At 38.3% G+C, this 12,432-nt stretch overlaps 4 protein-coding genes across 5 annotated transcripts; 1 reads left to right on the top strand and 3 right to left on the bottom strand.

Moving 5' to 3' along the window:
- Positions 1 to 1,302: 1,302 nt before the first annotated feature.
- LOC115766148 lies at positions 1,303 to 3,029 on the bottom strand. The gene is made up of 4 exons (XM_030709984.1): positions 2,800 to 3,029; positions 2,242 to 2,729; positions 1,626 to 1,992; positions 1,303 to 1,560 (listed from the first exon to the last, which is right to left on the bottom strand). Exons 1-4 carry the CDS (start codon positions 2,999 to 3,001, stop codon positions 1,355 to 1,357), a joined length of 1,263 nt encoding a protein of 420 aa, XP_030565844.1. The 5' UTR covers positions 3,002 to 3,029; the 3' UTR covers positions 1,303 to 1,354.
- Positions 3,030 to 4,991: 1,962 nt separating this feature from the next.
- On the bottom strand, positions 4,992 to 6,542 carry LOC115766161. Of its 2 annotated transcripts, none has more exons than XM_030710001.1 (4): positions 6,416 to 6,542; positions 5,859 to 6,352; positions 5,445 to 5,799; positions 4,992 to 5,384 (listed from the first exon to the last, which is right to left on the bottom strand). In XM_030710001.1, the coding sequence occupies exons 1-4, from the start codon at positions 6,528 to 6,530 to the stop codon at positions 5,233 to 5,235; spliced, it is 1,116 nt and encodes a 371-aa protein (XP_030565861.1). In that variant the 5' UTR covers positions 6,531 to 6,542; the 3' UTR covers positions 4,992 to 5,232. The 2 variants fall into 2 exon arrangements, with proteins under 2 accessions (XP_030565861.1, XP_030565862.1); XM_030710002.1 differs by having other exon boundaries at positions 5,862 to 6,352.
- A 1,142-nt stretch (positions 6,543 to 7,684) lies between these two features.
- Positions 7,685 to 8,343, bottom strand: LOC115766208 (protein Fer3). Its single transcript, XM_030710060.1, has 2 exons — positions 8,208 to 8,343; positions 7,685 to 8,145 (listed from the first exon to the last, which is right to left on the bottom strand). The coding sequence occupies exons 1-2, from the start codon at positions 8,341 to 8,343 to the stop codon at positions 7,685 to 7,687; spliced, it is 597 nt and encodes a 198-aa protein (XP_030565920.1).
- A 2,442-nt stretch (positions 8,344 to 10,785) lies between these two features.
- Positions 10,786 to 12,128, top strand: LOC115766205 (protein ABHD11). Its single transcript, XM_030710057.1, has 2 exons — positions 10,786 to 10,902; positions 10,986 to 12,128. Exons 1-2 carry the CDS (start codon positions 10,865 to 10,867, stop codon positions 11,914 to 11,916), a joined length of 969 nt encoding a protein of 322 aa, XP_030565917.1. The 5' UTR covers positions 10,786 to 10,864; the 3' UTR covers positions 11,917 to 12,128.
- The last annotated feature ends 304 nt before the right edge of the window (positions 12,129 to 12,432 follow it).

Raw genomic sequence — 12,432 nt, 5'->3', positions numbered from 1 at the left:
TTTATTGCAAGCATGATGAAATAGGCGATAAAAAGAATCATACATGTTACGGCTAGCCTTATCGGAAAGCTTCTCAATAAAGATATGAGCAAATACTACTTCAAATTATTAATCATCAAAACTGAAGAAAAATGTTCATTTTGAATGGCAAATTTGCTCAGATCATGTTTATTAACTTGTACTTGGGATTTTATTCTGCTAATTTGCTAGCTTTACTAACTCTCCTGAAATTATTGGGCACATTTTATCAATACAACTATATCAGGTAGAATCAAATTTACAGGGGTATTTGGTATTTAAGAGACTGTATCCTCTCAGATATGTTATATACATATGTAATTAGTTTTGATTTTGTATTTGTATATATTTATTAGTTTTTTGTCACCTAACATTGGTTACCTAAATTAGTTTCGTTTTATATACATTTAATAGTAAGATTGGGGTAATAAGTAATAAGTTGTCCATAAAGAAATGTTTCAAAAATGGTATGATATCTAATCGGGCAATCCACTTCAACAGTATACATATGTCCCTGGGGTAAGCATGCATGAGTAGGTTGCAACCCTAAAAATTTGTTTGTTGCTTATAATTCTCAAGTGGTTGTAGCTGTGGACTGACGAATAGGACTGGCAAATCAGGAACCGGGAAGCTCTTAGAGCTCTTAGTTACAAAAATAATTGATTCATTTAATCTCGTTTTAAGGGCTAGACTACGGTTACAATTCAATATTAGCCAATTGATTGCAGTTGTAGTAAAATAGTTGAGTGCAAGCATTTATTTGGCATGCGCCAGAAGTTAGCATTAATATAATACGCAATTATTTATCGCCAGCTCTTGTGCCACCTTATCAGGTCTAATATGATTTAGCAATGCTTATAAAGCTCCCAAACAAATGTACAGTTGTTAAAATGGCAACAAAGCGATATTTAAGAACTGGCAGTTGGCAGCAGTATTTGATAGAACCAGAATCAATTTTCTTGGGTTCAGCTTTGTAGAATCACAATGACTGCGTTTTCTTTTTTATACCATTGAGATACTGCCAGACATACAATTTTCAACACCTGCTAAAAATTTGACCAAGTGTGACGTCGTTAGATTTGAAGGCCTGTTTTCCCCTAGGGTAGCTCCTAATCTAGTTTATTCTGCAAGTGTAAGAAATTTTTAAATCTATTTCCTTTTGTACAAAATAGGGGCTTAGATTCATATAGACCTTTCAAGTAACCTTTTATCTCATCCGAGTTCAAATCTCTTTTAATACAGTAAACAGTATTTTTTTTATAAAACGATCATTTATTTATTTGAACCTCCATACAAAAGTATGGCATAAGAAATAGATATCACAGTTGCTTTTTAGTCATTTGTTTGGTCCATACACAAATAAACCACGATTGTAAGCCCAGGGCAGCATCTGCTTGTATTGCTGTACAACACGTTGATGTCCAAACATGGTGTTTCTCAGTTGGTCACCTTCACTCGCCTGGTCCATCATGGTGTCCATGTTGGTCTTTTCGTTGGGATCTATCAGCACAAGTGGCAGTAGCAGTGATATTACGGGGTAAACTTAAATAATAAAATAAGATAATACATTAAACAATAAGTAATGTATAATAAATGTTGAAACCAACCCCAATCGCCATGGTTGAGGATCGCAATGTGGATTCCCCTCAATGTAGGCAGAGGCTGTGGATAATCCAAAAACCTTAGATACTCAACCAGCCTGCTGTGATAGTAGTGTACAAAGTAGTCGAATTTGGAAAACTTAAGCTCGAAAGCAACCGAGGAGAGCAGTATGTAGATCAAATCCTGAGCGGGCGAGCAATAGCGACTCATCTGCAGATCAAGAAAGTATGTTTCGCTAATTTCGCCTTGTTCATCATATTGAAACATGATATTATTGCAATAAAAATCGCCATGATTAAGACAACGGAATTCGCCCTCAAACTTGGGCGCATGGGCCTGAAACATATCCGGGGCGATTGAGGTGTAGGATTTCTGGAATTGATTCAGAAGATACAGAATAATTTAAGATACCATGTAGAAAGACACTTAAATATTTTCTTATTAATATTCTTTCATTATTTAGTTATTCTGATTAACATGAGAAATCTTTTTCTTCAAGCGAACTGCCATTATTTACCCCAAACTTTATTAGTCAATGAGTTCAAATAGATACATTGGCTTATATGGACCTCTTCAAATAATCTGTCATAATTACGGTGTATACAAATATCGCTTACTTACCAGTTCGCTCTCCATATAGGCAGCCTCATAGAGCGGCAGTGCTTTGATAAGCGACTTGGCTTGCGTGTCTCGAAACTCTTGAAATTTATCCTCCTCGCTGCACAGATTCCGATCGTAGAGTTTCGGATAGGCACCTTTGCGCTCATAGCGCACAGCTGAGGCGGCATGAAATTGGGCCAACTTATCCAGCACAGCTTTGGTATGCGCCATGTTTAAGCCCTCCTGACGATTGGCGTTCTTGAAGCCGCGATTGCCCAGATCTTCCAGGATGATCAGCTCCTGACTCGCTGCATTTGTTGGCGCATAGTATTTGGCTCCAAATGTTATTTCCTTTTTGTTGTTTCTGAACATTTGCTCGAATTCAGGCACATAGCTGCTATAGGTTAGCTTTTCCTTATCGAAGATCTTCCAGCTGGCAATCATATCACGTGTGCTCAAGGTTGTGGGCAACAATTTGACTATATACGAGGTAGCTGCTTCACTGCCATCTGCAAAGGTTTTTATTGAATTTATTAGAGTTTTCGATTACTTGAGCTCCAATTGAGTTTAATCATTTACCATTTAGTTCAACGTTTATCTTAACGCGCACCACCAAAGTCGTAAAGTTTTCGCCTTTGCCGCCTGTGGGTTCCACCTTAAAGTTTTTGATGGCCTTGAACTCTTTAAAGTCGCGTTGCAAGAACTCCACAAACATATGCTCATCCAACCAGTTCGGCAACTCTGGCAACTCTGGCACCTCTTTTTCACCCGTCTTTCCCATGTTTTTTACACGTTCGGATTACGTTTTCACTGCCAGCTCTTTCAATGTATACTATAAGTTTTGCACTTGCCGGATGGTATGTTTATAAACAAAACAGAGCTTTCGTGCTTAAAGCTTTGTTCAAATTACGCCACTTTGTCAAATGAGTAAAGCTCTTGAGCGTGTACGAATTTGCGATGCCCTGTATATAGTTTTGTGTGCAGAACTGTCATCAAATAGATTTTGTTTGTCTAACAATCTTTATAAAATTATAATTTAAATAATTAAAATATCGAGCAATTTTTTGAGATTTTATAAGATAAATTCGATTAGTAAATAGGTTCCTCTACCTATTAGGTATTGTGTACAGGGTATAATAATATAATAATAGTTAATTTTAATATATAACATACATTTTATTTGGCATAAAACATAAGTAAGTTTGAAATTCTTAAATACTTAAATACAGGGTATTGGGAACTCGCTCATTAAATGCGTAAAGGGAGTATGTTTATCAACTGACACTTAAATTTCATTCAAAGCTTTTGCAGCTTTTATGATTATCAAAGCTTTGTAAGCAAATCTTCTCATTATTAAGAGACCTAAATTTTTAGATCTGAATTTGGCCTCACTTTCTTTATATATTCAAATAATATCAACTTATTTAAGTGTTTTAAAGCTTTTTTTGATTATTAAAATAATACTCGTTTGATTGTATTTCATATGATGTCGTGTAATATAACATATTAATCTTTATCGTATAATTTCTGACCATCTGTTTGGCTCATCTATCATGCCGTCAAATATATATTGGATATCGTTCTAATAGCTTCAGAAAGTGTCGATAGTTTTGCGCAAAATTTGCCAAAAATGTAACAAAATTCAATTAATTTGTCACAGCGATTTGACATGCGCACAATAGACCCGAAGGGGGAGAGGGTGAGGATTACGCAAATCTCAGCCAGAAATTGTTCATAGACTTGTTAATTTCCTACGCTGATTTACTATGGGTAACATTTAAATAGCGACACGTGGCACGGACAAACTGACAAATTCATAAGAAACATGCGATGTGATCTTGAAATTTTAAGCTCAATTCTTTTGGCTGGGGTTTCCCACACAGCAGGTGGTCTAGTTTTAGGCATTTGAGTCAGTTACTCTAAATACTACAGATAGATACGATTCTGACATAATCCGCTAATCACAGACACGTGAGCGCACTTCATAAAGCCAAGTCCAAAGTCAAGCGTCAACCCCTATAGCAGGGGTAGCAATTGCTCAACCTAATGCGGCATGAAGTGTCACAAATTCATCAAAACATATTGCTAGCTACCGCACAACCAAAACAGGAGCAAAAAGGGTCGCTGTGTGTTACAGATCTTGCCGAGCAACCCTCAGGTGGGTCTAGTTAGGTCTAACAGATTTTTTGTGCTCCCCTCAAAACTAATTTGCCCAATGTTGAGCTCTGTGGCAACAACAAAAGAAAGGGCCCGCTAATCTGTTGAAAATGGGCGTTGAACGCAAAAATTCCTCGGTATTTAGGCGGGGCGGAAAACGATATGTGTCAAAATACCAAAATAGACTAACAGATACCCTGTATTTGCAGACACCAGTATTAGGCAGGCCAATGTGATCTTCCCAAAAAATATTTATTTCGGTGCAATATTTGTTGTTTTATATGCCTTGTGTAACAAATTTAGTAGATCTTAGATCTTAAATAAAGATCAGTATAAAGCAAACTGTGCCCATTAGAGGGTCAATATGTTCAAGTGAGATGTGTAAAATTCCTCTCATTTAAAGAGAATTATGTATCCCAATATAATGGGTAAGGCACAAAATCCCAAAAAAAAATTTACAGAGTATTCAAAATCTGCGCAATCGCGCCCCTCATAATTGTTGCACTTGTTTGCGCCTAACAAGGGTTGTTACAAAAATTGTCATTGTATTGCAGCCCTATCACATTAATTTATTAATAATAATTTTACGCTTTGTTTACGTTGTTAAATTGTTGTTGGGTTGTCTTGTGTTTTGGCTGCCTCGGTGTTCTACCTAATGTGACTACATTGTGTAGCATCAACATGTGCCACAGCATCTGCAATAGTTCGCACGCAAATCAAGCTTTAATAATGTTGTAGGTTGCAGTTACAAGTGTGGTTCCTAGGGGATTATCAGGTGGTTGTTGGTATACATTTTTTTGCTTAAAGTAATTTGTACAAGTTGACTTTAAACCCTAGGTAAATTGATTTCATTTGTTATTCAACCTCAAAATAACCACGATTCTCCAACCAGGGCAGCAGCTTCTTAATTTCCGCAGAGTATTTTGTATACTTGAACAATTCATCCGTATCCTCACATTCGAAATCGGCCAGTACAATGGGCAGAATTTCCGTTACAGTCTCAAAGGCTATATAGTTAAGAATATTATTATATAGCATTTATAATTCCAGCTAATTCCATAGCTTACCCCAGTGTCCATGGTTAAGTACATCCAGCTGAAAGTCCGTTAAGGTGGGTAACTTTCCCTTGAACTTTAACAATTTTAGATTTTCCGTCAGTTCATCCGTATAGTATCGCAAATAAGCGTCAAATTGTTCAGTTTTTGCCGTAGATGCTGTTAAGATTAGTTGCAGAAGATCACGTATGGCAGGCCCATGGGCTGCACCACCGAAATCGTGGAAAATCACATCATTAAGCTGGCCAAACGCATCGAATTGGCCCAGTAAATTGTTTGGCCAACAGGCACCGTTCAGGATGACATTGAAGGATTTCTTCAGATCCGTCGACTCCATATTGCCAGCTATATATTTCTGATATGATTTCTGAGCAAAAAAATAGCTGCATATATCTGATATACTCAGTAGATATTATTTTCACCTACCACCTTATCCTCATAATGCTTCAAATCGTTTGACCGCAAACTCTCATGAAATTTGCGCTGTAGCCAGCTCTTAAGATCTTTTAACTCTTGGGCTGGTTCTTTATTTGGAACTAGCTCATTTAACTGCGCTGGTTTTAGTTGCAAATATCGTGCTGTGGCCGCATGATAAGCGGCCAGTTTTGATAGCGCCACCTCCATAGCTGATTGGTCAAGACCCTTCGGCTGGTTGGCCGACCGAAAGCCCTTGGCGTGAAGATCCTCTAGAAAGAGACAGTTGGACAGTTGCTGCCTTGCAGTTGGAGCCTTTTTATAGCAGCTGGGTGTGAATGGTATGTTCTTATCAACATCCTTATAGAGCTCTCCGAGGGCAGGCAGGACCACCTTGTACATGTGCAGCTCACGCTGAAAGTTTTTGTCTTGAGGAAACTTTAAAGTGTCCAGGTTGGGAAGATCCTTCGATTTCACGAGGTAGTTGACAGTGCGAGCAGAGTTGCCTGTTCGATTGTATAATCGTTATCGTTATCGCATATCGAGAAGTAAGCTCTGCAAATGCTCACCCGCCAACTTTATTTGGATCTGCACACGCTCACCATTTTGTTCGGATCTGCAGCGAAAGCTTTCTATATCTTGAAATGTAGGAAATTCCTCTTTAATTAGTTGCTGCAGTTCCATCTGATCTAGCCAGGCCGGCGGATCGCTGGAAACAGTGGAAATTTGGGTTACAAATGCGGTCTTCAACATTCTCGTTTGGCTTTCAACCGAATACTGTCGATTTATCAAAGCCAGAAAATTTAACAATCGTCTATTGAATTTAATGAGATCTTTGATAACGTTGTAGGAAATATGTGCCTGATAGCTTTTGTGCTTGAACGTCGTAGCAACTAATCTATTGAACGCAGAAATTATGATATTTATAATATTTATCAGTTGTTGGCGTACAGAGATATTGCAAATAGTATTGTGAAAATTTTGATAGTTCTTATGTGCTTATCAGAATGTGAAATCAACAAGGGAAAGAATTGATAAGAGTGAAGAATTTAATGGAAGGCAAATACTGCTGTGTAATAGGTTTTGATTTGCTAACTAATACAGCTCTATCATTATAATTGTTATTAATATGAATATATAATGCATTATTAATCTTTACTCCTGTTTAAAACATCACTATATTCATAAACTAGCCTGAGATTCGAGTCCTATTCTTCATTAGTTCTTCAGTTTCCTTGATCAGTTCACAGATGAATTTACCATTACATGAATTTAGCATTACATCTACCATTCGTTTTAGGTTCCAGCAAATGAAGTTTTTTTTTTTATTTCAGGCTTAGATACGAAGTTGCCCGAATTGCGAAGAAATCTCACGCCCTGGCTAGCAGAAAGATATGCTTTAATAAGTTATTAATTCTTTATCCAAGGGTAAGTTTATTGATAAACCCAACTTTTATTTCACTGACTCTGAAGCCATCAATTCCTTCTACTTATTTTAAAGTATGTGATGTAAGGCTGTTTGGGTCTAGTTCATTTTCTAAGAATAGATATTTTTATCTTATATATGTTTTCATATAACATAATTGAAGTTTCTCTCAAAATTGTATTAGCACTAGAGATCATGAGTTAAGTTTTTTTGTTTCTCTTCCTTTAGTATGCGAAGTATGGACCCCTATATAGGAAGCTTTAGCTCCTCATATCTATGAATATTATATTTAAACTCCACACACTTCATAATTTGCACATCTATCACATTTATATGGGTTAATCTTAAGTCTAAACACATGATATGGCAACATAAACACGGAACAATATTGAAATAATCCGCCGGACGAGATCTATGTCAAACTGTGATTGTAGGGCGAGGCAAAGTCACGTTGATAGGCCGCCGGATGCAGATGATGTGGATGCATTGGCGGTCCTGGGGCCACAGCCGTTGAATGATGGTGTCCATTCATGCCGCCGTACATGTCCGAGCGGGACTTGTGGGTGTTAGAGGGCGTGCCGCTCAACAGCTCCGCCATGAAGCCAATGTAGGTAATGGCCAGGCGCAGGGTCTCAATACGCGATAGCCGCTTCTCATAGGCGAATGTTGGCACCTTGCGGCGCAGCTTATCAAAGGCCTCGTTCAGATTGAACATGCGACGGCGTTCGCGTATGTTTGCCGCGCGCCTCTGCGCCATGGAGGCAACACGACGACGCGTTTTCTTCGAACTGGCGGAGGAGGAGCCATGAGAGCGCCCATTCGTGCTTGGACGTTGGTTAACTAGCGGTGCCACTTGAGATCTCTGCCAGAGTGCTGCAAGTTGACAAAACTGTAAACCGAAAATGTAGAGTATAGAGTAGAACACAAGCACTTACACAAATCGGAGCAGGGAAAACCCGCGATGAGCTCCTGATAGGGCACTATGGGCGGCGGCGGCGGTGCCTCCTGGCCCCACAGTGGCTGAAAGGGCACCTCGGGCATGTAGGTGGGCTGCTCGCTCGGATGCTGCATGGCTGCTGCTGGTGTATATGGTGTATATTGTCCTATTCTGATACGACTGACGACCTTGGGTCTCTACTGTTCTGCTTGGAAGCCCGAATTGGAATAAATTCTGATTGTGTTGACTGCTTTGAAATGAGCTCTTCTCGGTGTGGCTTATTGGATTTCTGCCCACCCTTACGGCGTGCAGCATCTACGAAGGGCAGGCAAGGCGGCCATTTTGGATTGGCAACAGTTTGCGGCGTTTTGATTGGCTGCCGCTCAATGGGGGTTGGGAGTTTAGCGAAAGCTGTTGTTATATTCATTTAATTGAAGCCTTTGGAAAACTTAAGGCCTCTTATTAAAGACTTACTCCGCAAATATAATACACGTTTTTTGCTTGTTATTTTGATAAAAAAAAAACGAAGTGCTGTAACTTATCAGTTTGTAAACCTAAAGTATTGTGGAATGAGAGAGTCTTAAATCAAATTTTGAATTTTTAAACAGCTATTTATCATATATTAATGTGAAAGAATTATGAGAGTATCTTTTTAAAATCTAACCAAATAATTATCGTAAATATTTGGGAAGTAAGAAAACATATCCTAGTTCTTTTAAGATTAGTATAGCCTATTTGTCAACCTTTATAGGTTTGTGTATTCGCTTTATTCATAAATGAAACATAGGTGGCGTCATGCTGTTTTTAAAATTCGCTTTCAAGTTTAAAGCGCCGTGAAAAGCTTTTATCCTTTGCTTTTTTTCACAATGAAATAAATGGTTACAAGTAAAAGCGGTAATAAAAACTGAAAATAGCTTTTCACTTCCTTGCCTTGTTTCTCAATGGCTTTTCTAAAGCTTTAGATTCATTGATTTAAATGCTACGGATTTCATATAAAGCTATTTAAACTGTTTCCTAAAGTAAGCGTTTATTTATTATAAATGTATAGTTAGATTAATATTTGCATGCCTTTAGAGATTAAAAAACCAAAGGAGAATAAGGTGGATGTGTAGGGACGAATTGAAAATATATATATATATATAAAATAATATGAAACACAAAAGTTAATTTAAAAATTTTGCATAGAAAAATAAACAAATTGAAGTTCTGTTAACCTTTTGCATTTGCATTTAATCTACTCCCGAATACCCCTAATTTTTTGGTCATCTAACTGTTGCATGCCTTGTTTTTGTTTATAAAAATCTGCCATGAATCACGCTCAGCAGCTTTTCAAATTATGATTTGATCTCTTTTTCCCTCGCTCCCTCTCTCTCTCTCTCTCTCTCAAAGAGTTTAAGCTAAAGCGCCAGTGCGGATAAATTCACCGGCGCTTACGCTCTTATAAATATAAGAGACAGAATAACAATATAAGTGTGACTGATTAGGAGACTAGTTTGAATACAGCATATGTAAAGTATTCAAATAGAACTTGGAATAGTTAAGTATACATTAAACTTTCATCGAAATGATGCATATTAGTATTATTTCGATTTAATAATTGGGATTGCGTTTCTTTAAATTGGTTTTCCTTTGTGTTCAAGTCCAGTTTCTGATTAACTCTCACTTTTTTTGCTGTGCCAAAAGGGGCAAAACTCAAAGGCATTTAATTGTGTCAATAAATAGAAATGGGACAGCATGTGTTTGGGATAAGTTCTATTAAAATCACAACCACCTGTCTCCCCCTGACTGGCACGAGTTTTCTTTGACATTTAACACCATTGATTTGTTCTATTGTATTGTATTAAAGCAACTCAACTTCAAACTTTTCCCGACAGTTGCTCTATAAAAAGCACACAGAGCTTGTTGTGAATAGGTTTATAATTTTATCTATGTATATATTTTATATCTCAAACGCACTTGACACCTTTCTAAAGATACGCACGCAAAGTTCTCAATAATCCTCAGATATTTTCAATAAATTTAAAGTGAAAAAAGAGAAAAGAAATTCCAAAGACGATTTGTTTGTGTCTGCGGCAGAGCAATGTGCAAGATTTATGTTCCTTACAAGGAATATATATATATATATATATATATTCATACTTCTGTCTATGCATGTGTATTCCGATACTCTAGAGTTTCTGTATTTGTGTGCGTCTTGTTGCAGCGTCATTTGCTGCTACCTAATTTTCCACGCAAATGCATTTTATTTATGGCGTCATTTGGGGATTTGGTTGCGTAAAAGCCGCAGTAAACGAACTATGTCTGCCTTATGCTAGAGTTTCAAGGCGCAGAGCTTTGTGTTTACTTTAGAGGATTATCGGATTACTTATTCATATTTTGCAAAAATTGAGATTGTATAAAAAAAAGAAAATGTATGAAAGAATAGCAGAAATATTTGGTATGAAATGATATCATGTCATATGAAATTGTATATAACTATACAGAATCCTTATTGCTGGATATTTCCAATTCCTATCAGCATTTTGTGTCTTTTATGTCAAAATTGACAGGTAAATTCACATAGAAGTCAGGTGACTATCAGAGGTCGTCTCTCTCCCAAGTAATTTTCATTTTGAATATGTAAATTTCTAGTTAGCGCCTCAGAACTTATCTTTCATGGTCTTTTGGCACGGAGCCAGGGTTTCCCGGTCATGGTTTGTGGAATATGCTTATTGACGAGGAAACTCCATGGATCAGTGATCAGTTCAATTGCCTCTTTTTCTATTGCGTCTTTTAGGTCTAATTCAAAATTTTCCGTTTCTGAGATACACATGAGGCGCTGTTTATTATCCACAAGGATACACTCGAACCGCAGCTATGGCAGCGTAAAGATGGATTATACGCTGTACGAGATGCCGCACAGTCAACTGAATTCGCCGCCCATATTGCTTATGCATGGCTTGAATCTCTCCCGTTCCAGTTGGCGTCGCACAGCGCGACATTTGGTGAAGCAGGGCTCACGCTTGATGATCTCCGTGGATGCCCGGAATCACGGCCGAAGTCCGCATAGTGCGGGCCATACGCCCGCCCACATGGCTGCCGATGTGGAGGCCTTTATGGCGGATCATAAGCTAAATCGGATTGTTGCCTTGGGTCACAGCATGGGCGGACGGGCATTGATGACGCTGGCGCTGACCAAGCCCGAGCTGGTGGAGCGTGCCATTATTGTGGACATAACGCCGGGACCGCTGCCTGACGATGTGGTCAAAGCGTTGGAGTTGTTTAAGGTTATGGTGAGCGTGGTGTCGACAATACCCAAAGATTTTTCTCTCTCGGAGGGTCGCAAGCACATAATACCCGAGTTCAGAAAGCTGGTCAAAAGCGATCACGATTTGTTGCTGATCATTCAGAATCTGCGAAAGCTCGACGATGGCAGCTTTGGCTGGAGTGTGAATGCCCAGGCGATCATAGACGGCTGGGATGCAACAATGGTCAACTATGAGCAGACGCTGCAGGGTCTGCATCCCTATCAGGGTGAGACCCTGCTAATTGCTGCGAGTAATGAATCGTTTGTAACGCCAGCAAATGTTGAGACAATGAGAAAATTTTTTCCAAAACTGCATGTCGAGTATTTAGATGCCGAGCATAAAGTGCATATAGATCAGCCCGACAAGTTTGTTAAGCTGGTTGTCGACTTCACCAAATCCTGCACAGCTTGTCCCCTGTAAGAAATGAAAAAAACAAACTCCAATTGGTTATCCTCAAAGAAAACGAAACAAAAGTGAATACAAGAAAATGCACTTAGCTCCCTAGGATAGAAATTGGAAAGGCGGACCGTTATCGTATTCCTATAATAATTAATCGTTTTATTTAGTTTTCGCTCTCCTTGTAAACTATCGATACATTTCGAAAAGATTTAAATAGATATCCATTCCTATAATAAAACAAAGTAATAATAGAAAGCTTTAGACTTGGATGGGTAAAGATACAACTGACAGAGATTAGAGAGAGAAAGAGAGCACGAGAGAGAGAGAGAGAGAAAGCGAGGAAGAGAAAGAGGGAGAGAGGAAGAGAAAATAATCCTGCAATGGAAAGATCGAAGTAAATGTCTGTGAGACAACGAGGACCGATCGGTTCAGAGACAGGATAGAACACATGGATAGAGAGATGCTTTAAATGATAAGAAGAGGCAGAACAAAACAACGATTTAGGGAATATTTAAAAAGATAAGAGCGAGTCAGCGA

This window comes from Drosophila novamexicana, unplaced genomic scaffold (assembly GCF_003285875.2).
Source record: "Drosophila novamexicana strain 15010-1031.04,08,12 unplaced genomic scaffold, DnovRS2.1 tig00001062-arrow-arrow-pilon, whole genome shotgun sequence".
Taxonomy (NCBI): Eukaryota; Metazoa; Arthropoda; class Insecta; order Diptera; family Drosophilidae; genus Drosophila; species Drosophila novamexicana.
This window is presented reverse-complemented; position numbering and strand designations above follow the sequence as displayed.

What these genes read in the sequence shown, in the direction of transcription:
- LOC115766148 (XM_030709984.1), bottom strand. Translation starts at nt 3,001, where the DNA reads ATGGGAAAGACGGGTGAAAAAGAGGTGCCAGAGTTGCCAGAGTTGCCG. An exon ending in GATAAACGTTGAACTAAATG is followed by an intron (nt 2,730 to 2,799) that starts GTAAATGATTAA and finishes AAACCTTTGCAG; the next exon opens with ATGGCAGTGAAGCAGCTACC. An exon ending in CCTATATGGAGAGCGAACTG is followed by an intron (nt 1,993 to 2,241) that starts GTAAGTAAGCGA and finishes AATCAATTCCAG; the next exon opens with AAATCCTACACCTCAATCGC.
- LOC115766161 (XM_030710001.1), bottom strand. Translation starts at nt 6,530, where the DNA reads ATGGAACTGCAGCAACTAATTAAAGAGGAATTTCCTACATTTCAAGAT. An exon ending in GATCCAAATAAAGTTGGCGG is followed by an intron (nt 6,353 to 6,415) that starts GTGAGCATTTGC and finishes ACAATCGAACAG; the next exon opens with GCAACTCTGCTCGCACTGTC. An exon ending in ACTTAACCATGGACACTGGG is followed by an intron (nt 5,385 to 5,444) that starts GTAAGCTATGGA and finishes TTAACTATATAG; the next exon opens with CCTTTGAGACTGTAACGGAA.
- LOC115766208 (XM_030710060.1), bottom strand. Translation starts at nt 8,343, where the DNA reads ATGCAGCATCCGAGCGAGCAGCCCACCTACATGCCCGAGGTGCCCTTT. An exon ending in TTTTCCCTGCTCCGATTTGT is followed by an intron (nt 8,146 to 8,207) that starts GTAAGTGCTTGT and finishes GTCAACTTGCAG; the next exon opens with CACTCTGGCAGAGATCTCAA.
- LOC115766205 (XM_030710057.1), top strand. Translation starts at nt 10,865, where the DNA reads ATGGTCTTTTGGCACGGAGCCAGGGTTTCCCGGTCATG. An exon ending in GCCAGGGTTTCCCGGTCATG is followed by an intron (nt 10,903 to 10,985) that starts GTTTGTGGAATA and finishes TGCGTCTTTTAG; the next exon opens with GTCTAATTCAAAATTTTCCG.